The 26811-nt window shown below is 42.3% G+C and overlaps 1 protein-coding gene across 1 annotated transcript in view; it reads right to left on the reverse strand.

Moving 5' to 3' along the window:
- Positions 1-3633: 3633 nt before the first annotated feature.
- The window catches only part of LOC122940825 (alpha-2-macroglobulin-like), a 154347-nt gene continuing 131169 nt past the window's right edge, over positions 3634-26811 (reverse strand). The window contains exons 27-36 of the mRNA XM_044297611.1: positions 25835-25909; positions 24677-24839; positions 15758-15963; positions 12696-12911; positions 12487-12611; positions 12062-12152; positions 10500-10565; positions 9304-9406; positions 4629-4694; positions 3634-3768 (exon numbers count right to left, since the gene is read on the reverse strand). Coding sequence (XP_044153546.1) covers positions 3749-3768; positions 4629-4694; positions 9304-9406; positions 10500-10565; positions 12062-12152; positions 12487-12611; positions 12696-12911; positions 15758-15963; positions 24677-24839; positions 25835-25909 — 1131 coding nt within the window. The 3' untranslated portion in view covers positions 3634-3748. The remainder of the gene's footprint in view (positions 3769-4628; positions 4695-9303; positions 9407-10499; positions 10566-12061; positions 12153-12486; positions 12612-12695; positions 12912-15757; positions 15964-24676; positions 24840-25834; positions 25910-26811) is intronic.

Below are 26811 nucleotides of genomic sequence, written 5' to 3' on the forward strand. Positions count from 1 at the left end.
ACCCAAGATCTGCCCCCGACAGGATCTCAGGTGCGAGCGTTTCCCGGACGGTTCGGGCATGCCAACCGAAAATGCCCACCGAGACCACAGTACATGCATCGGCCCTCGCGTCTCCGGAGTGCCCTCTCTCCCTCGGACAGGCGAGCAAACCCCAGCTGCATGGGTTCACCCCCAGACAAGTCATCCCCAGGAGGCGTGGGAGGAGAGGGAGGCACGGGTGGGACAGCAAACGTAGGCGCCAATCTGTTAGAAGGCCTCCGCAGGCTCTCCTTAAAGGAAGGTCTCTCCCTGAGTCTGGTGTCAATCAAAATCAGGAAAGAAATAAGAGACTCGAGCTCCACTGGTAGGTCCTTAGCTGCAACCTCATCCTTCAAGGCATCCGAGAGACCATGAGAGAAAGCAGCGACCAGAGCCTCATTATTCCAGCCCACCTCTGCTGCCAGGGTACGAAACTCAATGGCGTATTCAGCTACGGATCGTGAACCCTGTCTGATGGACATATGGAGCTTCGCAGCAGAGGCAGCACGAGCCGGCACATCGAATACCTTTCGAAGAGAAGCAACAAAACCGGAAAACTCGGCAACCACCGGATTGTTGTTCTCCCATAAAGGGCTGGCCCAGGCCAAGGCCTTGTCCGAGAGCAGCGAGATCAAGAAGCCCACCTTTGATCTCTCAGTGGGAAAGGCATGTGGCAGCAACTCAAAATAAATGCCCACCTGGTTAAGTAAACCTCGGCACTGAGTTGGCTCTCCCCCCAAAGCGCTGTGGAAGGGGGGCAGAACCGGTCATACCCCGAAACACCGCAGGCGCAGCAACAGGTGTCGGGGTAGATTCTGGCGCAACAACCGGAGCGGCAGTAGGAGCGGGCCCAGGAGCGACAACCGACCCATCGGCAACGGAAGCTAAATGAGCCGTGCGTTCAAGCAGGGTTTGCAACGCCACAGCGAACCGACCCAACAGGTGATCCTGCTGATCAAGTCTGGCAACCAGCGTAGGTAGCGAGGATGGCCCTGTGCCGTCAGAATTCATGGCTTGGTCCTAATGTCAGGGAACCATGAACCAGACGTACAACAGAGATAAGTGGAAAAGAAGAAGGCTTTATTGACAATAAAGCTGTAAGGCAAAAGTCCAAACGGATGGCTAAACCGAGGCAGGGTCTTGCGAAGCCAGAGGTCAGGAACCAGAAGGGTAGTCAGACGAAGCCTGGATCAGGAACCAGCAGGGTAGTCAGACGAAGCCAGGATCAGGAACCGGAAGGGTAGTCAGACGAAGCCAGGATCAGGAACCGGAAGGGTAGTCAGACGAAGCCAGGATCAGGAACCGGAAGGGTAGTCAGACGAAGCCGGGATCAGGAACCAGAAGCAGCAGCAGTCTTAGAAGCATGTGCACACAGGAGGACCAAGCAGGGAACTGAAGCCACAGACCTCCTATATATATGAGCTGGGCATCCAGCTCCTCCCAGTGGGAGGGAGAAGCCGCAGGGTAGGAGGCTACAAGAGACCCAGAAACCAAGATGGCCGCCAGCACATGTCAAACAAAGGAGACAGCCAGAAGGTAAGACCATGACAGGTGTTTAGTGCAGTGGGAGGCATAGTTACTCCAAAGAGAAAATCACCTTTCAACAGAAATTATGAGAGGCATGGATCAGCCAGGATTTCCACACACACCAGTGCCTGACCCATCAGACTAGATTATTCTGGCAGCCACACCAAAACATTGTGAAAAATGGCCCATTACTCCTGGCCACGTGCTTTATTATTCTGACGCTGCCATCTGTCTGATGCGACACACCTGCTGCCATCTTCTCCTACTGCCACCATCTTGAGCTGTTACTGTCACTGCTCTTTTCACCCGCACCACTCTGTGACGGGGCCACTATGTTGACCCCTTATGCTGTTGCCACTCTCACCACTCTCTGACTGGGCCACTATGATGACTCCTCATGCTGTTGGCACCCTTACCACTCTCTGACTGGGCCACTATGTTGACTTCTCATTCTGTTGCCACCCTCACCACTCTGTGACTGGACAACTGTGTGGACTACTCTTGCTGTTGCCACTCTCACCACTCTGTGACGGGGCTACTAGTGTCACTGTTTGGCGTTGTTGACATCACAGTATATTTTGACGTTCTCCTGATCTGTCAGAAGAACTGAAAAATGAAAACCACAACAGATCCTTTCTTTTGAGTATCCATAAGGCATCTATCCCACAGTCAGTGTTTTGCATCAGGATTTTCTCATGATTTGAAAGCCAAAAGCAGGAGTGGGTCCATAACACAGAAGACATGCAAATACTTCCTTCACATCATCACTATTTTGGACCCACTTCTGTTTTTTTTTTTACCTTACCAATACTGATCAATTATTTACCAAATACTGACCATGTGATGGCTGATGCTGAAAAGAAAGGATCTGTTTCTGGTGGGTTGCTCTTCTGACAGATCATAAGAAGGGAAAAATAAACAGTGACATCAACACAAACTTACTGCTGACACCCTCTTCACTCTGGCATGGTGCCACTACTTGTATCAGTGTGTTACACACCAGCTTCTCAAGCAATCTATGTGGAAACAGGAGACGGTGTTAAATGAGACAGCTCTTTCACTCTATAGTGGAGTTTGAGTGGGTAACACAATAGCTTATATGTTAATCAATGTGGACACCCCAGGTTCTCTAGCAATCTATGTGGAAACAGCAGACATTGTTAAAAGAGATTGCTCTATAGTAGAATCTTGGGCCAATGCACAGTTAAGTACATTATACCCGACACTAACATTGACCTGTAAGGCTAAATTCACACTTGTTATTTGGTCAGTTACAGTAATTCCAGCACTTACTGCATAGTGAGCCAAAATCAGAAGCCAATCCTACTCTCAAATAAGATATCATGAAAAGATCTGCCCGGTTCTGTATTTTGGAGCATAAATGAGCAAATAAGTGAAGGGTGAACTGAGCCTAATAGGGATGCACGTCAATGCACGCACATCCATATACTGTATGTGACCTGCCTGGCATACTGATGCAAGGTAACTGTTTCACTACCAGAAAGGACTAGCTATGCATGTTGCTGCAATACACATTGAAGTACATTTTTGGGGAAAATTCTGTGAAACGTCTGAATCAAATTTTTGAAAACTTCGCTCATCTCTAATCCTCACATTACCACAGTCTGTCCTGTCCGTCCTCTCTGTACTTCATGTCTTCTCATGAACTTCATTCCTACAGAGATTCAGCTTAAGATCTTATCAGCTGTATTCAAGTTCATAATCCCTGACAAGCAGAGCAGAGAGGAGGATGAGACAGCTCTTTGGCTCAGTAACTTCTGTGCGATTAGGACAGGTTTTGTGTGTACTAATAGGACGGCGGCCATTTTATTTCTCCTACTGATTGCTCCCTGGACAAAACAAGCCATTATAACTAATGAAAGGTATTTGGGAATATATTTAGGATAAAGTAATATTTAGATATTTTCATTTTCTAAATTCCCAAAGAACCCCTTTAAGCTCCATTATCCATTTCTGTAACTGGTGGCCATATCTGGATAACAGATGGCAGGAAGGATGTTATGGCATCTTTGGAGTCAGAATTGTCTTACATTAGAGAGAACACATTGATATTAGATCTTTTGGATATAACTGTAAAGATTATATTTATTTAGGTTTTCTACAATGGATCTAGAATGGATCTTCTTTACTGAAGACTGTAGACCTCTCATCATTACGATCACATTATAGTGATCCATCGTCTTTAATTTTTGGATTCTGTGCCTGGAATAAAAGTGAATATGTCAGAGCCATCTTATGAAACTGAAAAATAATTCCTTATAATTCCTTATGTTATTCCTCATCATCAAGACGTCAGGTATTTTTCATCAGCAGAAAAGAAGTCAGTGGGCCTCATATATCAAAACGGTCTTTGTTGCCCATAGGAACCAATCACTGCTTTCATTCTTTAAACTGCTCTGGTAAAATGAGAGATGGGCTCTGATTGGTTGCTATTGACAACAAGACAAGTTTTCTTTTTGACAGTTTTGGTAAGTCTGCCCAAATGGTATCAGCAACTGACAATAACTAGCTGACAATATTGACTAATACAAAATATAATGTTGCATTTGCACAGTAAATTTACCTCAGAAATAGTCTCAATTTATATCTTGAGAGACATATTGGCCCTGATTTACTAATTCTAAAGATGGCGTAAGCTTAGACAAGTTGTCCAGGCCTGCACCAGATTTATCACAGGGGCTCAGACTGGATGATAAGTTTGGTGCAGGGACATACACTTTTCTCCAACCAAATACTAAATGTATTTCTATAGTGAATATGAAGTAAAAAATTAAGCAATTCTGCTTAATTTCCAGGGCTTACAACTTCCCTGTAATTCAGTAGCGGTGGTCGTGCTTGAACACTATAGGAAAAAGTGGGAGCCTATGCGCGCTCTCACAGTCAGAGAGGCCAGAGCTTTTTTCTATAGTGTGAAAGCACGACCATCGCTTGTGGATTGCAGGGTGGATTGTAAATGCCTTGTATTCACTATGTCTCCATGATAGATTATATTTGCTGAAGTGAGACAACCCCTTTAAGTAAAAACTAAACAAAACTTCTATATTCTTCTTTTGCTACCGTACCTTGATTTGTGTTACTTTTGTCTTCTCCGCTGCAAGGGGAATTGTATTCTGTAACTGCATGTTCATCTGAAATATAAGAAAGTATTAAAAAAAGAAACTTTACCACTTTGTAAATGCAAAAAAGATTTAAGCTTCTAACAATGGAATATCACATTGCTGGTATGCACCAAGAACCAGTAAGAGCGGGTTCGCCTTTGCGTTATGGAATTCCGTTATAGGGTTCTGTTATAGCAGTTATAATGAAATACAATGGAATTTTAGGACAGAATGTAAAACAGAAGCCTTTAAGAGGCATTCCATTTTGCTCCTGTCAACAAGACTATTTTTTCCGTTATGTAGAACGGAACAAAACTGAACCGTTATTTGTGGCCATAGACATGTATTAAAGGCTTCCGTTTGGCATTCTGTCCTAAAATTCAGTTTTATTCCATTATAACAGAATTCTATATCGCAAATGCGAACCCACCCTTACTTGTTAAATACCCATATTGAGTGATCAGACTTTATAATGGGGCATAATTGTACAATATTGTTCACTGATCATATACCGTCATTGTTTGATGGAATTTCCATTTTGCTGCTTTGTTATAGGAGCATAATAACAAAAAGAATGATCCTGATCTGTCAAAAGGCCGACACTAGCACTGCCTTTACGAACTCCGCTGACTTTAATGGAGTTTATTAGGTTTCCTGGAATTTTACGGAACAAAATAGTGCATCATGCTGTGCTACTCTCTTTAGCTTTATGTGCGGAATCCATGACAGAGACTCCTAGCCTACGACACAGATATGGACACAGCCGAATAAGCTTGAGATGAGGAATATTATTTTCTGCTTAAAGAGAGCCTGTCACTTCTGAGATGTCTGTTTTGTCTTCCCAAAAATATATCTATTCTGGAGCAAACTCTACACTACTCACAAAAAAATAACGACATTTTGCTTTCGGGTGAAATTTATGGAAAGCGTAAAAAGTTCTCGCTACAATGATATTATATCATGAAAGTTGGGCATTTAAGTAGAAGCAGCAATAGTGATTTCCTTATCTCAAACAATTTATTGAAACAAAAGCCAAAAACAGTGATGGGTATACCCCCACAAACAATGTCAATGTCTCAAAACTTGTCATAGGGCCTTGAGCATCAATTACAGCTTGGCAATGATGTCTCATGCTGTTCACAAGTCGACTTATTGTCTGCTGAGGCATGGCATCCCTCTCTTCTTTAAGGGGCGGCCCTGGGGAACAGAGTTACAAGCCTCTACACAGCGACTCAGCTGATCCCATAGGTTTTCAATACCATTTGAGGTACCCGAGTCTCCAGCATTTCTGAACCGTCGGGGTCCTTCATCAGGGATGGTCTGACCCTTCAAGTCTGGGAGTTATATAGACGTCCTGGTTGCCAGAGCAACACCTGCTCTTATTACACACAGGGAGAGAAAAAGAACGCAAAGGATAGTTCCAAGGCAGCTCCAATATGCAGATTATGTAAATTCACTGGAAGGCAAAAAGTTTGATTTCATGATTGAGTCCATTGGGGGCTAGGCTGTTTAATTTAAATATCCAGCTGCTTTCCGCTCTGGACATTTTTTTGATAAAGTTGCCGCCCCTTTTGTCTTCTATCACTTTTTCCAAGCCTCCAAAAATAGAGCCCCGAAATTTTGCCGCATGGTGTTGTTGATAATGTCTAGATAAGGGATGTCCATCAAATTTTTTAATTATATTTGTAACATGCTCGCTTATTGGCTGATTCATATCGCTCTCCTTGATGTCTCCAACATCATTGGTGGCCATCATTTCTGTTCAGCATGTATCGACTTTCGCGTGAACAGCACAGAGGTCCACTGGTCCCTCCTCCAGCATAGATGTTTTCTGGCCCATGCAATACGATGACGCCTGTGTCTGGTGGTGTGGTCAGGTACCCTTGCAGGTCATCTAGTAAGCAGACCATGCTGATATAGATGGTTTTGAATGGTCTGACGTGACACTTATGTGTCTTTTAGTGTTGATCGAGCACCAAAGTGCTTGTGTGCTCTACCAAGCGCAATGGAAGTCAATGGGAGAACCCCATGCACCCCCTGCTCAGAAGAGAAGAGAGAGTCTGGTTCACAAAAAAAAGTTAAGAATTGCGTTGTTCATGAGTAATGTAGATCGCGTATATTCTAACTACAAATTTTAGCGAATTTAGCAAATTTTCCATAGAAATGATTTTTCAGCTAAAAAACAAGGAAGATTCTGCTCATTTGCATGTCTTTCCCATATGCCCATGGTTATGCAAATTAGCTTACATGACAAAACTGTATAGAAATGTTATTCAATATTATGTTATATAGAAAAAGAGGAGTGTAGCAGCTCTCACCTGCCCTTCCTTTAGTTGTGAGCACGGACAGCCCGTGTCAGGTGCGGGCGGCAATGAAGAAAAGAAGTTGAGAAAATCCAGCTCCACTTAAAAAGGAATAGATGTTTATTCAGCTTGCGGTTAAAAACTCATCCGAGGATACAAAATAGCAGTCTTGTCTAAGCTTTTCGGGCTACTAGAAACAATTTCACCCTTTCTTCATGACACCATGAAGAAGGGCTGAAATTGTTTCTAGTAGCCCGAAAAGCTTAGACAAGACTGCTATTTTGTATCCTCGGATGAGTTTTTAACCGCAAGCTGAATAAACGTCTATTCCTTTTTAAGTGGAGCTGGATTTTCTCAACTTCTTTTCTTCAATATTATGTTAGGACAATCAGAAAACTGTTTGTCACCCTAATGATATTGATCTAGGTGCGCAGGTCCACCCAAGCCATCCAACAGATATGAAGCAGCTTTGAGGCTTATTGGCTCTCAGTCAGATGAGAGCTGGTTTGGAATATCTCATAGTGCACAAGGCTGCCATTCTAAGGTATGCTGACTGTTATCTGTTTCATGGAAAGATTGTTGGCTTGCACATACCTGGCTTTTGGCATATAGCCTTTGTGTGGTTGTTTATTGTATGTCATAGGTAATAGGAGTCCAAGATGCATCCAGTCATTCTCCTTATGCTGTTTCCAAACCATTTTGATGGGGTTTCCATCAATTTCTAGCCTTTTTTTTATGAACCAGACACCCTCTCTTCTTCAGAGCAGGGGGTGCCTGTTTTGATGCTCGGGTCTCCCATTGACTTTCATTGTATTAAATTGTACTTGAGTACACACCAAACACTGCGATGTGCCGAGCATAGCGGCGCTCGCTCAACACTAGTGCCTCTCACTTCCATTAAATGTTCTTGGAGTTGTGTGACATTTATCATCCGGTTCTGCAGGGTATTGTTCACAATGAAGCGGTCATCAGTGTGGGATGCGGCCAAAGGATGTTCACTTCTATGCCTTTATGAGACTTTTCCAGTCTCTCTATGTATCTTTGTTACAACCTGCTGATGACACTCTGTGACACTCTAAGCCTACTTTCACACTTGCGGCAGAGTGATCCGGCAAGCAGTTCTGTCGCCGGCATGATGATCCAGCAATCTGCATGCAAACGGACAGCATTTGTAGAAGGATCTGGATCCGTCTTACAAATGCATTGCAAGAACGTATCCGTCTCTCTTTATGTCATCTGGAGAAACGGATCCGTTATATATTTTTTCACATTTTTACCGGTCTGTGCAGACCAGAAGGATGGGTCCGTCATTGCGGTATTTTTAATGCCGGATCCGGCACTAATACACTTCAATGTAAATTAATGTCGGATCCGGCATTCCAGCAACTGATCCGGCATCTTGGACAGAGATAATACCGCAGCATGATGCAGTATTTCCTCCATCCAAAACGCTGTTCAGTGACTGAACTGAAGACATCCTGATGCACCCTGAACGGATTTCTCTCCATTCAGAATGCATGGGGATAAAACTGGTCAGTTATTTTCCGGTATTGAGCCCCTATGATGGAACTCAGTGCTGGAAAAGAAAAACGCTAGCGGGAAAGTATCCTAAGCTCAGTAGTCACTTCTGTCTGAGAACATCCTGCTTGAAGCCTCGCAATGACGAGGTACTGTTGATCAATTGTTGGGTGCTGTCTTGGTCTCATGATGTCAAAATGTGAACAGCATGATGAGGAGGACTGTTTAAAAAACAATTCTAATTGAACCAGGATTTATGGATCAAACACCTGTTGAACTTTATCATTAGCTCCTTGTTAAAAAACAGCAAGTTGTGCAAAAAGTACTGAAACATTGAACAGTTGGACATGTGTATTCAAATGTTTAGTGAAGGTCAACTGTAAAGGTTAGAGTGCATTTTAGGTTCATCCTAAAATTTCACCCACAAGCCAAATATTCATAACTTTTTGTGAGTAGTGTACATTGTGTTGTACTTATTATTCCTACTATAAGTTTATGTATTTTCTCCTGTATTTTGTGGGTTTCCTCCTGGTACTCATGTTTTCTTCCACACTCCAAAGACATACTGATAGGGAACTTAGATTATAAGCTCTTCCTTTCACTGTCTTGGATGACGTTGCATACATCATCCATAGGCTGCTCTGAATCCACAGTACAGTCTAGATCCATCACCAGCACATGCGCAGTCTGTTTGCTCTGTTCTAGGCAGAGGAATGAATATTGCTCTGTGCAGGCACCAACCCCAATGCAACCACACTGCTAACATGACTACTTGACCACTGGCTAATGCTTTCCACCGTTTTATATACACATCTTACCAGTCTCGTAGTAATCGTAGATCTTCACTATGGCTGGTTTCAGGTCCTTTACTTTAATATCTTGTTCGATGAAGAATGAAAGGTTGATAGAATCCTGCTCCAGCTACAAGGAAGAAAAGGATGCAGCTGTGAACATGGCTGACCATCAGTGATGTACCTACCATAGAGACAGACCATGCGACTGCTATGAAGCTCAGAAGAAGGGGGGCCCTGCACTAAACTTCTTCTCCCATTGGTATATTCACTGCATTTCCCCTCAGCTGCCACTAGGAGGACACAGTGTACAGAAATTCTACAGTGTTCATGGTAAAGGTATTAATTCCTATGATCTGAGCTCCCCCTGGTGGTGGCCACAGACAGCCAACTTTGTAATGGAATGGAAGCAGGACATTCATTAGGCTACTTTCACACCAGCCTTTTTGCTGGATCCAGCATGGATCAGCAAAAACGCTTCTGTCATGATAATACAACCATCTGCATCCATTATGAACGAATCCAGTTGTATTATCTTTAACATAGCAATGATGGATACATCTCTAAAGCTATTGTAAGTCAATGGGGGACGGATCTGTTTTCTTTTGTGTCAGAATAAACGGATCCGTCTCCATTGACTTACATTGTGTAGTCTTGCTCTGCATCCCAGGATGCACTCAAAAACGCAGCTTGCAGCGCTTTTGTGTGCATCATGGCAACGCAATAAACGCTCTCCGTTCTCTTCAGTTTAGTTTTGCCCTATTGACAATGAATGGGGACAAAACTCAAGCGTTTTCCCCCGCTATTGAGACCCTATGACAGATGTCAGAAGCGGAAAAGGGAAAACACTGGTGTGAAAGTAGCCTAAATGTATTATGTGAGTTTTTGGAAAAAATATGGTGGTCAGAATAAAAGTCATATTTATGAAGCACGTATTCTACTTTTTCTGACATAAAAGTCAGATAAAGCAGGTAAAGCAGAGTGTGGCTATAATTCTTTTTTTTCTATTAAAAATGTAAAAAAAAATGTTAACTCATCAGAAATCTGGGAAGTCATACTTTATGTTGCATATTGCATGCGAGGGTTTGATGTATGTGTACTGGGAAATTGGGTGGGACAGGAGGACTCAGACCACGGTGAAAGAGAAAAGTAACAGTTATTAGAAGACAGACAAGCATTACTGTAATTGGCCTATAAAGTAATCAAAATGCCTGTGATCTAACCTCCTCCAGGTACAGGGTCACCATATCCATCTGGATGTCACTTCTCTTTATCAAGTTCTCCTCCAACTGTGAAAAAAAAGGCAGCAGATATAAGTCCAGACAATGATTAAAGAAAATCTTGACCAGGCAGTGCAAATGTCATCACATCTGGTCCTGTCAATCAAAGTGCAGAGGGTGCGGCAGTTGCAGAGAGAGAAGAGCCTCTAGGTGTAATGGTAACGCCCCTGTTGCTCCTAGAAGCTCATTTGCATATATTAAAACATAATTTTTTTCAGCAATGCGGACACACATGAACATGGGACCAACACAGATGCCTTCAGCTGCCAAGTGCACAGGTAACAGGTCAGCCAGTGTCATAGGTACAAAACTGCTGACAGATGCATTTACATTTTAAAAATGTGAATCTCCAACTAATCAATGTATTTGTCTCTTGTTATGATATCACTGGAGACTAGTAGCGTCTAAAACTGACCACACAAATTAGGTGAACCTGCAAAATTTGACAGGATTGCTTATGGATATGTGAGAGGAGCGGATAGTCCTCTGATATCGACTATTATGGAAAATAAGGATCAGCCATGCTGGAATTCAACATAAGCGGAGTCAGAGACAGCTTATTCCACTCTCCCCATGTTCGGACAATATAAGGAGTTGGGAGAAATAGGTGAATTAGCTCATTTGGCCAACAGCCTTCTTTACACGGATGTATAGTATACAGCTTTATATGGCTTCTACTGTGCTTCCTTATGCCAGCAATTTTTTCCTGTGGGATTCTGTATGAAATCTGACGAAGCCACATGAATGTGTAAGAATTTTTCATGAAAATCTTTGGCATCGGAATATATCTATACAGATGTGTTCTCCCTAAAAACATTTCTTCTAGAGAAGACTGTCTCAGAGGCTGTGTACTAAATAATCCATCAAGCCTCCGTGCACTGTTGAACATGTTGTTTGCATGAGCTCCTAAAGGGTTGGTCCAGGTTTTATTTTTTTAAAAGGGCTTTTCTGGGATTTACTGTACATATTGATGACTTCATAACAGGTCATCAATATGAGATTGATGGGTGTCCATCTCCTGGCACCTCCACCAATCAGCTGTTTGTGGTAGCCACGGTGCTCACCGGAGCTCATCGCGGCGCCGTCCATTTGATATTGGCTGTGCTTGGTATCGCAGTTCGCCCCCATTCACTTTGAAGCTGTGCCTAGGCCATGTGACTGATGATCACTGGCCTAGGAAGAGACCTAAGCTCTCCAGGACCACCGCAGCCTCTTCCTACAGCTGATTGGCTGATTGGAGTCAGACCTTGACGATCTCATGCTGATGAGGATAGGCCATCAATATGTAAATCTCAGAGAACTCCTTTAAATCCCCTGTGTCTGGAATACCTGTGGAGAAATCCAACTGGAATGGAGAAGCAGGGAGCGGGTGAATAAGGCTTTCTCCATAGGTATTCCAGGCAGGAGGCTAAATAAATAAAAAACTAAATTGGTCAACCTCTTTAAGCTACTGTAATACTCATGTTGAGGTAAGTGACAATGAGAGGTGTGAAAGATGAACTTACTTTTCTCACTGAGCTCTTTAGTGGAATGTATCCAGACAACATCTTCACATCAATAACAACCATATTGGATTTTTGCCTAGAACCTGTATATCTACAGTAAAATGAAAAATACAAAAAAGTTACCACAAGGTCATTAATATCAAAGCGACAAACGTAAGTGTAGAAAAATGATTGTATGACTTAGCACAGAGGCGCAGCTATAGGGGAAGCAGGGGAATGGTCCCTTCAGGGCTCCTTTGACAGTATTATACAATGACATTATATACAGTAACACTATAGGAAACAGGTGAAGCGGCTGCTGGGCCTCGTCTGATAAGCCACAGGAGTGGGGGTTGCAAAGTTGTAGGGCGGGGGAGGGGGGCAATCATTTCTAGTTAAGCCACTGACTTAGCATATACATGTATAGCATAGTAGATGACACTCACCGAGCAGTGATTGTGAGCTCCAGTTTTGTCATTGATTCTTCTGCGCATTCATTTGATTGAACCTCCACTTTAATTGCAAAGGTTTCTTCTTGTCTAGGTGGAGGAACGTTGTATCTCAGGACTGTCTGTCAGATTAGGAAATTGAGTTTAGATAAATGTACAGTACGTGGTAGATCAATACCGAAGAACTTGACAAAAATTCTACTTACTTGTACATAGACACAACCGCTTCCTGAAGATGTCACCGTATACTCTCCAGGTACTGTTGGCAGCGATGTACTCTGCAGAAGTAGCCTGTTATTGTTATTTACGTGGAACTGCTTCATAAATTCTGTCTTGGATGATACTGTCACAGTCACATCTCCTTTGTCACTGAAGGTGGCCTCTGCATACTTGGCCAATGCCTGAAGAGCCACCACTGTGTCCTGTAGAGAAAAAGTACTATGTTGACATCTGGTGAAAAGTTATTATAGGTTTCATTAAGTTGAATGGGTGTATACTGTATATCTGGAAAAAAGTTTGTCATGAGATTGACATTTATAGGTCTCCATTATTTAAATGGCTTCCCCTACAAAAATTAATGCAATGGAAAGCACATTTCAAATGAAGTATTATTGTAATAGGTTTTTGTATGTACATTACACTTTCCTCTCTGGTAGCGCCCCCTGCTGTTTCTCCTGTGTCTAAAATTCTGGTCCACCTTCAGTTGGAGGACTGACATGCTCAGTATCTTCCCTGCTCCCTTACTTAGTGAAGCCGGCCAAATCCCTTTCATTCAATTTTAAATTCATGGGCATTTATGGCTATATCTCTCTCTAGACAGTGGAGAAGGAAATTGTAGGTCATTGGATACGCTAGAGCTCTTTATCAATAAATTCGCTGGAACTGGCGATAAAAGGGTTAACAAAAATGACTTCAATGCACTCTTGGAAGGTGCTTGGCTGTCTCATGTGATAAACTGCTGCTCACCCACAGAAAGGGAAGAAACAAAGCACAGCATATGAGAACCGATAAGGCTGACAATTACACTGGAGAGAAACATTTTTTGCATTGCTGTAGTTAAAATAATGCTGTGCAGTACTTCTGATGTTTCTTTTTCTTTTTTGTAGGATAACCCATTTAAGGATGACATATCCATTACCTTCCTGCATAGTGTGGCAGATGTATCAATGGTTTTACTCTTGCAAAATATAGTGTAACCATATTTTGAAATTGCTTTGGAAAAGTGGGGAAATATAAAGTTTCTTATAAATGGGAGTCATGCAGTGTGCCAGCGACCCAATGCATAAGGGGTTAAAATGTCTCTTTTACCCTGTATAATGTGTATGGTCTACCTTGAAGACTGTGAATAGAATTAACAGACCCATGGGAACAGTTTGTAGGTGGCGCTGCTCCACCCATCCCCTCCTTTGAGGGATTGCAGCTTAGTGAGTTAATGTGAGTGAGACAGAGAAAACATAGAAGCAACAGGGCAGCCATGGGAAGTGAGACCAGCGAGCTAAGGAATTTAACTGAGACAGAGCCCGATACCAGCCTCTGAGGAAGCAAGTGAGACATATCCTGGAGTGTATACAGCCATAAAGGAGAGGTGCACGATGAAGACTATAGAGTGTTGTGCTGCATTTAAAGAAGAAAGAGAGAGATTTAAGAGAGAGAGATTTTGCACCCCTTTGGCGGAACCATCAGACAAAGTTCAGATATATTGCAGGATTGACTCATAGAGATAACAAACGGCCTGTTATTTCCATATTTGCAGTCCCCAGGAGTTGTGAGACATTTAGATCTGCCAATCTGTGAATAATCAAGGTTGAACCTACTGCTGTGTAATGGGACGGTTCGACTTTAGGCTGAACCTAAGGCCATTATTTTGACGCTCTCCTGGTATTCACAAACCCCTGTATAGGGATGTGGACTTTGCTGTAGCAACCATCCACTACCTCCTGGGATAGTCCTTACAGGTGACCATGGGGGTGACGGACTCCAGTGCAAGCACTGGGAACTCAGGATAGCAAAAATGCAGGAAAACGCAGCAGCAGTCTGAGGGGCACTAAGTAGGACTTTAAACAGTTTTTTGGGGATTCAGGCAGTACACTGAAAATGTAGATGAGGTAGACGACACAGGATAGGCTTGAGGGCATGGTAAGGGGTGCAAGGCGCAGGCAGGCTGGGTACTTGACAGGAGCACAGACAGGGCAGACAGGCTCGGTACTGAACTGAAACACGAACAGAACTGAACAGGAAGCGTGGGAGCACACAGACAGGATGGGTGCAGGACTGGAACAGGGTAGAAACACAGTTAGGAATAATGCAGGATAAACACAAGCAAATCACAGAAGCACTAGACTATGATACACCATCGCAACTTGTAGAGGACACCGGTGAACAGGGCACTGGGTGGCATGGTGAGTGATGTGGTGTCTGCATAACACTGTGAGAACAACATGTATTTGTACTTTGCCAACCTCTTCGGTAAAGAACTGTTATCTGTTGTAAAGTCCTTTAAAGTCTACCTGACTTTCCGCCTAACACCTACACCAACGGCACCCCAAACCATCCCCAAGCAGGAGACAGTCACCAGGGTGTGCTCTGAGCGGAAGAAAGGCTGTGCCCCTTCCTTCACTGTGTGTGCTCTGCCCAGGGAGAACCAGAGAACGATCACCCCCATGAGTACTACTACTACCATCCTACATCACAGCCACCACTTCTATCCTCTGCACCCCAACGCATCCCCTGTGGGCCACTGATCACCACACTCATTTACCATTAATGTCCATCAATTTCCATTGTGGCCATATTGATCAATGTGTCCTCACGGCCATGGATGGAAATATACTGGTGTCATTGGCACACTGTGTGTCAGGATTAATACATGTCCCATATGATAATCAATCATTAACATGCATTGTCATGGATGAACATTAGTAAGTTTTACTTATATCATTACTTTGATCATTATAGGAATTGTAAATCTCAATAAATCCCAGTTTTAGATGGGGTTTCTTCATTAATTCAGACGTAGTTTGTTGGTGATGGTACAGAGGGAAAGGCTAGAGAACCACAGGAAGTTGACATGTCAGTATTCAGAACGTAACATGGAAAAAATCAGGGAATACAATCTGACCAGACAGTACAGGATGTTTTTAACGATCAATTTAACTGGAGAGTGTCTGAAAACAAGTTACAATGTTGGTAATTACGATGTAGAAACCTCAATGGAAATAGCAGACTCTTTTTATAACTGTGTCATAGTAAAACATAATGACTTCTATACCTGTGTAGAAGAAAATCCTCCATATGGATTCTGTTGTTTGCTCAACCAATTTACAATCTCTGAGCCTTTGACTAAATCTTGAGTTGGACCAGAAAGGACGGCTAGGAGCACATATGAGGTCATCTCCACCTCTGCTGATGGAGCTCGGGACCAGTATGAGTCTTCAGACTGAGGTTTGGACAAACGTTCCCAATGCTGCTCACGATCTATTAATAATAAATTGTTAGTATGTAGGGAAATATTGTCTTCATAACACCTTGCTGACCATCTCTAAAAATTGTCAACGTGAATACATTTTACCAAGAATATAAATGTGCTCAAACAACATACAGTATGTACAAAACAAGTATAGACAGATTAAACCTAAGGCTACTTTCATACTAGCGTTTTTGCTGGATCCGGCAGGGATCAGCAAAAACACTTCCTTTACTGATAATGAAATCATCTGCATCTGTTATGAATGGATTTGGTTGTATTATTTTAAACATAGCAAGGATGGCTCTGTCATGAACACCTTTGAAAGTCAATAGGGGACGGATCCGTGTTCTATTGTGTCAGAGAAAACGGATCTGTCCCCATTGACTTGCATAGTGGGTCACGCCGGATCCGTTCTGCTCCGCATCCCATGACGGAAAGAAAACCGCAGCATGCTGTGGTTTGCTCTCTGGTATGGGAACCAAACGAAATTGTCAATGGGCACAAAATGGAAGCGTTTTTCTCTGGTATTGAGATCCTATGATGAATCTCAATACCGGAAAAGAGAAACGCTTTTGTGAAAGTAACCTAAGATATGATAATGTAGTGTTTGTAAGGACTAAATTTGTTTTTTCAATTTAAGTCATCTGTGGCCAATGAAACATTTCCATTCTGGAGATATTCACATTGGAATATACATAATTTCATGTTCTCAATTAATCCCATACCAAATATTGGGTGTAGTTTGCATTTTGCTGATGAGGGTACTGAATGCATAACTTTTTGTAAAAGGATAAAGAAGATGAAGGTAAAGAATGACAGGAATTGTGGTTATATATGGTGAAAGTAAGATAAATAATTAAAATAAATAACTACAATTAATAAAAAAAAACTAATATAAATAAAATTACTATTTTAAATCGAAGTAAAACACATTAAAATACATGATTAAAATACATGAAATAAATGAATAATACACATGCAATAAATAATATAAAAAAGAAAAATAAATGAATAAAATAAATAAACTTTATATGATACTAAAAATGAATAATTAAAAAACAAATAAATAAGTATAATAATATAATTAAAATATAATACAATAAATAATATAAATTTAATAAATATATAAAATAAACAAATACATAATTGACATAAAATAAATACAAATAAATAAAATAACTAAGAATAAATAAGCAAGTAAATAGGAAAAAATAATATGACATATGACAAATATTAAAGCAATGTAAAATATATAAATAAAATAATAATTGTTAGTGATTGCAATTAAGTCATGAGACCACCTTTATTTTCAAAAGAATGAATGTTAAAACAATTCATAGTTTCCTGTACCTAATTACTATGTGCCCTGACTGAAAGCCACATATAGATAATCAAGGAAATAAAAAGCCCCCTACAAATTTTTCCTTTTTTTTATTTTACTATGTTATGCGGACATTAGTGTCCTGATGTCTTGGCATAATTACCCATTTTTTGCAATTACAAAAAAAATATCAAATCTATACATTTAATGTAGCCTCTATTTCTGATGGGATTTGAACTCACAACCTTCTACATTACAGCCCAGAATGTTAACCACTACACTATAGATTTGCATGGCTAGTTACTTAAAAAATAAAATAAAAAATTGACTTCTGCTGTATAGGAATACTTACTATTGAGCACACACGGTGTTCGACCGAGCATACTCGCCCAACACTACTAACTATATATTTTTTAAGTGAGATGGACTAATATAATACATGCGGACCTAGAGCTCGTGGGGCTATTATTCTCACAGCATTGATCTGCACTGCTTTTTAATTATTATTTTCCATATTTATGTATTGTATGTCTTTTTGGATATGACGCAATAAAGAAGGTCTTTGTATTACATGTGTGGTCCCAGATAGTTATCCTATATTCCTTTCTCAGCTCTGTACTCATAACACCACTATTCAAGCCACTATTCCTTGGCCAGCATATTTAAATGCACAACTAGGACAGGAATCAAAATTTTGGCCACCAGATAATTTTAAAGTTTAACCCCTTAAGGACACAGCCTTATTACACCTTAGGACCAGGCCATTTTTTGCAAATCTGACCAGTGTCACTTTAAGTGCTGATAACTTTAAAACGCTTTGACTTATCCAGGCCGTTCTGACATCGTTTTTTCGTCACATATTGTACTTCATGACACTGGTAAAATGAAGTAAAAAAATTTTGCAAATTTCAAAGTTTCAGTTTCTCTACTTCTGTAATACATAGTAATACCCCCAAAAATTGTGATGACTTTACATTCCCCATATGTCTACTTCATGTTTAAATTATTTTGGGAATGATATTTTATTTCTTGGGGATGTTATAAGGCTTAGAAGTTTAGAAGCAAATCTTGAAATTTTTCAGAAATTTACAAAAACTCAATTTTTAGGGACCAGTTCAGGTCTGAAGTCGCTTTGCGAGGCTTACCTAATAGAAACCACCCAAAAGTGACCCCATCTAAGAAACTGCACCCCTTAAGGTATTCAAAACTGATTTTACATACGTTGTTAACCCTTTAGGTGTTGCACAAGACCCTTGTTAACCCTTTAGGTGTTGGCAAATGGGGATGAAATTTGATAATTTCATTTTTTTGTCTAATATTTCATTTTAACCCATTTTTTCCACTAACAAAGCAAGGGTTAACAGCCAAACAAGACTGTATCTTTATTGCCCTGACTCTGCCGTTTACAGAAACACCCAATATGTGGCCGTAAACTACTGTACGGCCACACAGCGGGGCGTAGAATGAAAGGTGCGCCGTTTGGTTTTTGGAGGGCTGATTTTTATGGACCGGTTTATTTACACCATGTCCCATTTGAAGCCCTCTGATGCACCCCTAGAGTAGAAACTCCCTAAAAGTGACCCCATCTAAGAAACTACACCCCTCAAGGTGTTCAAAACTGATTTTACATACGTTGTTAACCTTTAGGTGTTGCACAAGAGTTATTGGCAAATGGGGATGAAATTTGAGAATTTCATTTTTTTGTCTAATATTTCATTTTAACCCATTTTTTCCACTAACAAAGCAAGGGTTAACAGCCAAACAAGACTGTATCTTTATTGCCCTGACTCTGCCGTTTACAGAAACACCCAATATGTGGCCGTAAACTACTGTACGGCCACACAGCGGGATGTAGAGTGAAAGGTGCGCCGTTTGGTTTTTGGAAGGCTGATTTTTATGGACTGGTTTATTTACACCATGTCCCATTTGAAGCCCCCTGATGCACCCCTAGAGTAGAAACTCCCTAAAAGTGACCCCATCTAAGAAACTAAACCCCTCAAGGTATTCAAAACTGATTTTACATACGTTGTTAACCCTTTAGGTGTTGCACAAGAGTTATTGGCAAATGGGGATGAAATTTGAAAATTTAATTTTTTTGCCTTATTTTCCATTTTAACCCATGTTTTCCACTAACAAAGCAAGGGTTAACAGCCAAACAAGACTATCTTTATTGCCCTGACTCTGCCGTTTACAGAAACACCCAATATGTGGCCGTACACTACTGTACGGCCACACAGCAGGGCGTAGAGTGAAAGGTGCGCCGTTTGGTTTTTGGAGGGCTAATTTTTATGGAGCGGTTTATTTACACAGTGTCCTGTTTCAGCCTCCCTGATGCACCCCTGGAGTAGAAACTCCCTAAAAGTGACCCCATTTTGGAAACTACGGGATAAGGTGGCATTTTTTGGGGGAGTATTTTTAGGGTAAATATGATTTTTGGTTGCTCTATATTACATTTTTGTGAGGCAAGGTTACCAAAAATTGAAATTCTGATATTTCATCTCCATTTGCGATTAACTGTTGAGGAACACCTAAAGGGTTAATAAAGTTTGTATAATCAGTTTTGAATATCTTGAGGGGTGTAGTTTCTTAAATGGGGTCACTTTTAGGAAGTTTTTACTCTAGGGGGGCATCAGGGGGGCTTCAAAAGGGATATTGTGTCAATAAAAAAGGCCATCAAAATCGGCCTTCCAGAAACCATGTCGGTCCTTTCCTTTTGCGGCCTCCCTTTTACTGATACAGCAGTTTACGACCACAAATGTGGCGTTTCTGTAAACTGCAGTATCAGGGTAATAAATTTTAACTTTTGTTTGGTTGTTAACCCTTGTTTTGTTACTGGAAAAAACGGATTGAAATGGAAAAGTGCCAAAAATAGCGGTTTTGGCACCGTTTTTTTGTTTTTTTTTTAACGGTGTTAATCTGGGGGGTTAGGTCATGGGATATTTTTATAGAGGAGATTCTTACGGATGCGGCAATACCTAATAAGTCTACTTTTTTTACAATTATTTAGGTTTTTGACTATATTATCTTTTTTGATACCATTTTTTTTTTGGGTATCTCTAAAGTCTAAGTGTCATTTTTTTTATTTTCTTTTATCCAATTATCTTATGTGGGGGCTCATTTTTTGCGGGATGAGTGGACGGTTTTATTGGCACTATTTTGGGGGCTATATGAGTTTTTGATCACTTGCTATTTTAAACTTTTTGTTATGTAAGGTGACAAAAAAAATCTTTTTTTGCACTTATTTATTTTATTTTTTTGACTGTGTTAATCTGGGGGGTTGGGTCATGGGGTATTTTTATAGAGGAGATTCTTACGGACGTGGTGATACCTAATAAGTCTACTTTTTTTAAAACTATTTAGGTTTTAGACTATATTATCCTTTTTGATACCCAAACATTTTTTTTGTATCTCTAAAGTCTAACAGTCATTTTCTATTTTTTTATTTTATCTGATTATATTATGTGGGGGCTCATTTTTTGCGGGATGACACAACGGTTTTATTGGCACTATTTTGGGGGCTAAATGACTTTTTGATCGCTTGCTATTAAACTTTTTATTATGTAAGGTGACAAAAAAACCTTTTTTTGCACTTTTTTTTTTTTTTTTCTGGACCGTGTTAATCTGGGGGGTAAGCTCATGGGACATTTTCATAGAGGAGATTATTACCGACGCGGAATACTTTTAATAAATTATTTTAGTTTTTTTGGGTGTCTCAAGTCTGAGAACCAGTTTTTTTTTATCCGATGTCAGTGCTAAATTGGGATATAAATTTAGTACTCCATGGAAGTGTGATACTCCCTGAAGCAACCGTCAATGCAGAGGCCCAGATGATCGGGGCACGTGTCGCACTGAGTAGTCGTGTCCTTCCGTATCCCCCTCCTGCGACACACTCTGCACTTTTTTTGGGTTCGTCCCTTCTTTCCAGTATGGGGGACCACTCCTGGAAAGTGTTGGCCAGGGACGATCCGGGCGCCTACAGTTCCCGAGGTACTCCGGCCTGCTCTTTCCCGGTCCGAAAAGATCAGGGCCTTGAGGACTGCCTCATAGAACTGTAGGAATGTCCCTGTGCTGCTAGCGCTTCGGGATAGTACAAAAGAGTTGTACATGGCAACCTGTACCAAGTAGACAGCAACTTTTTTGTACCATGCCCGGGTTTTGCGCATGGCGTTATATGGCTTGAGGACTTGATCCGAGAGATCAACTCCTCCCATATACCGATTGTAGTCGACAATACAATCGGGCTTGAGGACCGTTGCCGCGGTACCTCGCACAGGGACAGGGGTGATTCCGTTACCATGAATTGTGGACAGCATAAGGACATCCCTCTTGTCCTTATACCTGACCAGCAACAGGTTTCCAGTGGTAAGGGCACGGGTCTCACCCCTTTGGATAGGTACCTAGAGGGGGTGGGCAGGGAGGCCGCGTTGATTTTTACGCACGGTCCCACAAGCGGACGTGGATCTGGCGGCAAGGGACTGGAACAAGGGGATACTGGTATAAAAGTTATCCACATACAGGTGGTAACCCTTATCCAGCAGTGGGTGCATAAGGTCCCACACAAGTTTCCCGGTAACACCCAGAGTGGGGGGACATTCTGGGGGTTGAATCCAGGAATCTCGCCCCTCGTATACACGAAATTTGTAAGGGTACCCTGAGGTACTCTCACAAATTTTGTATAGCTTCACGCCATACCTCGCCCGCTTGGAAGGCACATACTGGCGGAAAATGAGTCTCCCCTTGAACGCAATGAGAGACTCATCAACCACGACCTCCCTTCCAGGTACATAGGCCTCCATGAATTTGGACCCAAAGTGATCGATGACCGGCCGTATCTTATACAGACGGTCATGGGCAGGGGGCAGGATCACCTCGGGGAAGGGGGGGGACGGGACATGCTGCATTATTGGAATAATGCAGACATTTCCGGATGGCCTCAAACCGGGAGCGTGTCATGGCCGTACTGTAAAGTGGGGTCTGGTATAGGACGTCCCCACTCCAGTACAGCCTGGCACTGGGTTTCTTGACCAGGCCCATATGCAGCACGAGGCCCCAAAATGTCCTCATTTCGGCTGCACTGAGCGGCGTCCAGCCACCGGGCCTGGCCAAAAAGGAGCCCGGGTGCTGAGCAACGAACTGTTGTGCGTACAGATTCGTCTGCTCCACCATCAGATTTACCAGTGGGTCACTGAAAAAATGACAAAAAAAGTCATATTCAGTGTAGCCCACTGTGGAAATCTGGATTCCTGATTGGCCTACAAAATCAGGAATCACGGGCTCGTATCGCTCTGGGCTACACCAGACTAGTTCACCGGCAGGGTGCTCCGGTGGATTTAACTGGTGGGCCGGGAAACCAGTACGAGCCCCAGAGCTGCTCGCACTAGTGTGGGCCACAGGGTCCCTAACATGGCGGTCCCCTTGCTCCGCCTGGCGGCGTCTCTGCCGCCTTAGGGGCTCATCATCATCGCTAGATGATGATGAGGATGCGGATGACAACAGGAATGTGGGGTCATACTCATCCTCACTGGGACTCTCAGAGTCGGAGGCAAGCTGGGCGTATGCCTCCTCGGCCGAGAACGTCCGGCGGGCCATAGGGGAGTGTGTGTCTGCGTGTATATGTGCGTGTGTGTAACTCTTTATTTGGTGTGCGTGTGTGTGGGGGCACGGGTGTTCACGAACTCACCCTAAAACTAACAGAAAAAAATAAATAAACTAACTAAAAAAAGGGCAAAAAATTCAAAACCGCTGATCAACCGTCCGAAGTTGATCAGCGGTGGGGTGTGCGATGCGCTAACAGTGGCCGGACGCTAAGAATGCCGGCCACAGTCAGCGCACACCAAAAAAAAAAAGCACCCCAAAAAAGGTGGCAAGTGGTGGGGGGGAGGGGGGCAAGTGGCAGCACCCCTGGGGGTCTAGGGTCACACAGCAGTGCTGTGGACCCCAGACACCCTAACTTAGGGTGATGCAAGCAAAAGTTCAAAAACTACCTTTCCCTTTTTTTTCCCTGCCTAACCCAAACTTTCCTTATGCTGTCCCTATGTACCTGATGGGGTGCTGGGGGCACAGATCGGGGTGCTGGCAGCGGTGGCGGACTAGTGCAGGCAGCTCCTCCGGCTCCGGAACACAAAAGGAGGCGGAGAGGAGCGCCTGCCTCTTTTGAATATCGCGCCGGACCGCCCACAGACCAATCAGAAAGCAATCCTGAGTGGTGATGTCACCATCACCACTCAGGATCGCTGGATGGTGATTGGTGGGGTGAAATCACTCCACCATCACCATCCTGTTCCGCGTTATCGGGTCGTCAGAGACCCGAATAACCCGGAAACGCAGAAAACCGCAGGTCTGAATTGACCTGCGGTTTTCTGCGATCGCATGCATGGGGGGGGGTCACCGGACCCCCCGACGCATTTGCCCCAAGTGCCTGCTCAATGATTTGAGCAGGCACGGGGTTCCGATCACCGCCCGCCGCGTGGCGGTGATCGAAAATACACAGGGGGTACATGTACCAGGGCACAGGGGCGTACCTGTACGACCTGTGTTCTTAAGGGGTTAAAGGGAATGTGTGATCAGAAAATGATCTGCTGTTTAAATCACTTTTTTATGTTTAACACATTTTAAAATAATTTCTAATGATATTTTTAATTTTTCATAGCACTTTTTATATTTAAACTAAAACAAAAAATCCTGCAGTTTTTGCACTGGCAACTATGTCTAAAAATTGGCGCCACTTCTGTACAGATCACTTTACTGCAGTTAACTCATTTAATCCTGCCTGTAATGATATCACCTCTATGTATAGATAAGACAGAATCCATCATTCACAATAGGTGATATCACATCTTATCTTTTCTTTCCCTGTACAATGACCTCTGCACAGGTCACAGAGCATGGCTAGAAAACTCTCCCATAGAAGTCAATGAGGTCCCCTCCTGTCATTGTGTCTATGGCCCATGGGGCTGCCATAAAGCAATTTCTTAATGCTCTGTAAATGCTGTTAAGAACAACTAAGGCAAAATGGCCGTCCCCATAATCATGTTCAGGAAATAAAATTTAAAAAAATCTACAACGAGAAAATAAAAACAGATTAGAAAAAAGATGTGTCACTATCTGGTTTTAAATGGTAGATAACATTTTTAGTGACACATTTCCTTTAAAGCTGTTTTACAGAGGCTGATGATCGTCAGACTTAAATATTGTGCAAATATTCATGCAGTCGTGGTTTAATGCTATGACCTCATGTCTTTTCTTGGCATGTCGCAGCCATAAATTGTGGCCTCTGACCATGCCTGACCATGCCAAATTCAGCTGATAAAAAAAAAAAATCCCCTTTGCTAGGATTCATCAGTCCGCTTCTGAGGTTTCTGTAGCTGGGTCTGAGCAGCACCCATATGCATATCACTTACTTCTTCTCACAACTTGTGCCTCAAGTTTGTCCATCATCGCCTCCCTGAGCTCCGTGTCTCCAGATAAAGTAAAGGCATAGGCCAACAGAGCCTGGCTGTATACATTAGTGACAGTCTCAGCTGCTGTCCTCAGGCAGGACACAGCATCTCTGACCATAGGATCCTGAAAGACAAGTGTTTAGCTTATTAGGGTATGCCGGTGACATGACTAGATCATATTTTAATAGCCAATAGTACATTTCCTCTTTCACCATATATTATCCATTTAATTTAGAAGAAGTCTTGACTATCATGGTTTTTATATTGTCAAGCTGATTAGGATATGGGGCTGACGGAAATAGAGGTTCTTCAGATCTCATAGCTGTTGTTTGTGATTCTCAATGATACTGTCGTAATTTCTGTAATAATATCCAATTGCCATATTTCCAGTGAATGAAGTCTGACAATATGACAAGATCCAGGTGGCCTATGGAGACTTACAGGCTATTCTCCATGGGAAAAATTATAAAAATTAGCTCTCCTTCAGAAGGAAGAAAACAATGTCATATCAGCCAAACCAGAGAAGGCTGCTTCAGGGATCTTACCACTCATCAGTACATCTCATCTGGGGCGAGAACCCAGAAACAGCTGTCTACGGCTTTCAAATAGCTGTCGAATAGGTAAGGATCCTATCTATGGCAGCCAAACACACCCTGAGAATGGAGAAAGCAAGAAGTGAGCAAATGGAAATATGTTTGGAAGTCCCACAGAGCTCAAAAGAGCTCAAAAGGCTACCTCTCCATGTAGACTCCTTTGTATGGGGCTGTCTGCCTTGGCATATAGGTGGTTAGAAGAGACGTTTATGAGAAGACAAGTATTTATATCCAATTGAAATCATAATTCCACCCTCAATTGTAATCTGCGTTTCTAAGATTGGTGGAAAGAAAAAGGTTTGGTACCGTGTTAGCCAGTAGTGAGAAGTATTGATGCTCTCCAAAAGAGAAACAATTAATAAAATAAATTTAATACCTTTTAATTGCTAACTGAAAAAAATTATGTTATAAGGCAAGCTTGATGTCCCTTCTTTAGGCCAGAAATGATGGAAAACATGAAATGCCTGCCACATCTTCTAAATATCCACCAACTCAACAAAGATATTTCATGATTTGCACCCATTACCTCTATTAATACTCCAGCCTCCAGCAGAGCTATGGTAACATACGTAGAGAGTGAGACTTCATCTGTTACTCCCCCCTTGAAGAAAACAGAGTATTCTGCATGAAACCACATTTACCAGCAAGGTATAGAAGATAACAGAAGAAACTACTCAAAGTGCAACATTTTCCGGCTAGGTTTACTGCTGCTAAAGCTCCAATTTATAGCATATGTTGAAATATAACAATGTATAAAAAGTTAATTCCACTCCTTCCTCTATAGCAGTGGTGGCGAACCTATGGCACGGGTGCCAGAGGCAGCAGTCAGAGCCCTCTCTGTGGGCACCCACGCCCTGGAAAAAGTCTATGGTGTCCCAATATGTCTTAGACTTTTCCTGCCATTCATCAGCACAGGGCGCACTATGAAAAGCACAGGCAATGCATTAAATGTAGGCAGGATATTATGGCTTAATAATAAAGTACATGGAAGATATACTATATTCGTATTCAGGTTAAAGGGAACCTATCACCGGGATTTTGTGTATAGAGCTGAGGACATGGGTTGCTAGATGGCCGCTAGCACATCCGCAATACCCAGTCCCCATAGCTCTGTGTGCTTTTATTGTGTAAAAAAACGATTTGATACATATGCAAATTAACCTGAGATGAGCCCTGTACGTGAGATGAGTCAGGGACAGGACTCATCTGAGGTTAATTTGCATATGTATCAAATCGTTTTTTTTTTTACACAATAAAAGCACACAGAGCTATGGGGACTGGGTATTGCGGATGTGCTAGCGGCCACCTTGCAACCTATGTCCTCAGCTCTATACCCAAAATACAGGTGACAGGTTCCCTTTAAATTGCCATGTTGGGACTTTGCGATAAATAAGTGGGTTTTGGGTCACGGTTTGGGCACTCGGTCTGTAAAGGTTTCGCCATCACTGCTCTATAGTGTCCTCAGAGCTCATTCTGTACTAGGGAAATATGTGATCCCTCCTT

This window comes from Bufo gargarizans, chromosome 6, assembly GCF_014858855.1.
Source record: "Bufo gargarizans isolate SCDJY-AF-19 chromosome 6, ASM1485885v1, whole genome shotgun sequence".
NCBI lineage: Eukaryota > Metazoa > Chordata > Amphibia > Anura > Bufonidae > Bufo > Bufo gargarizans.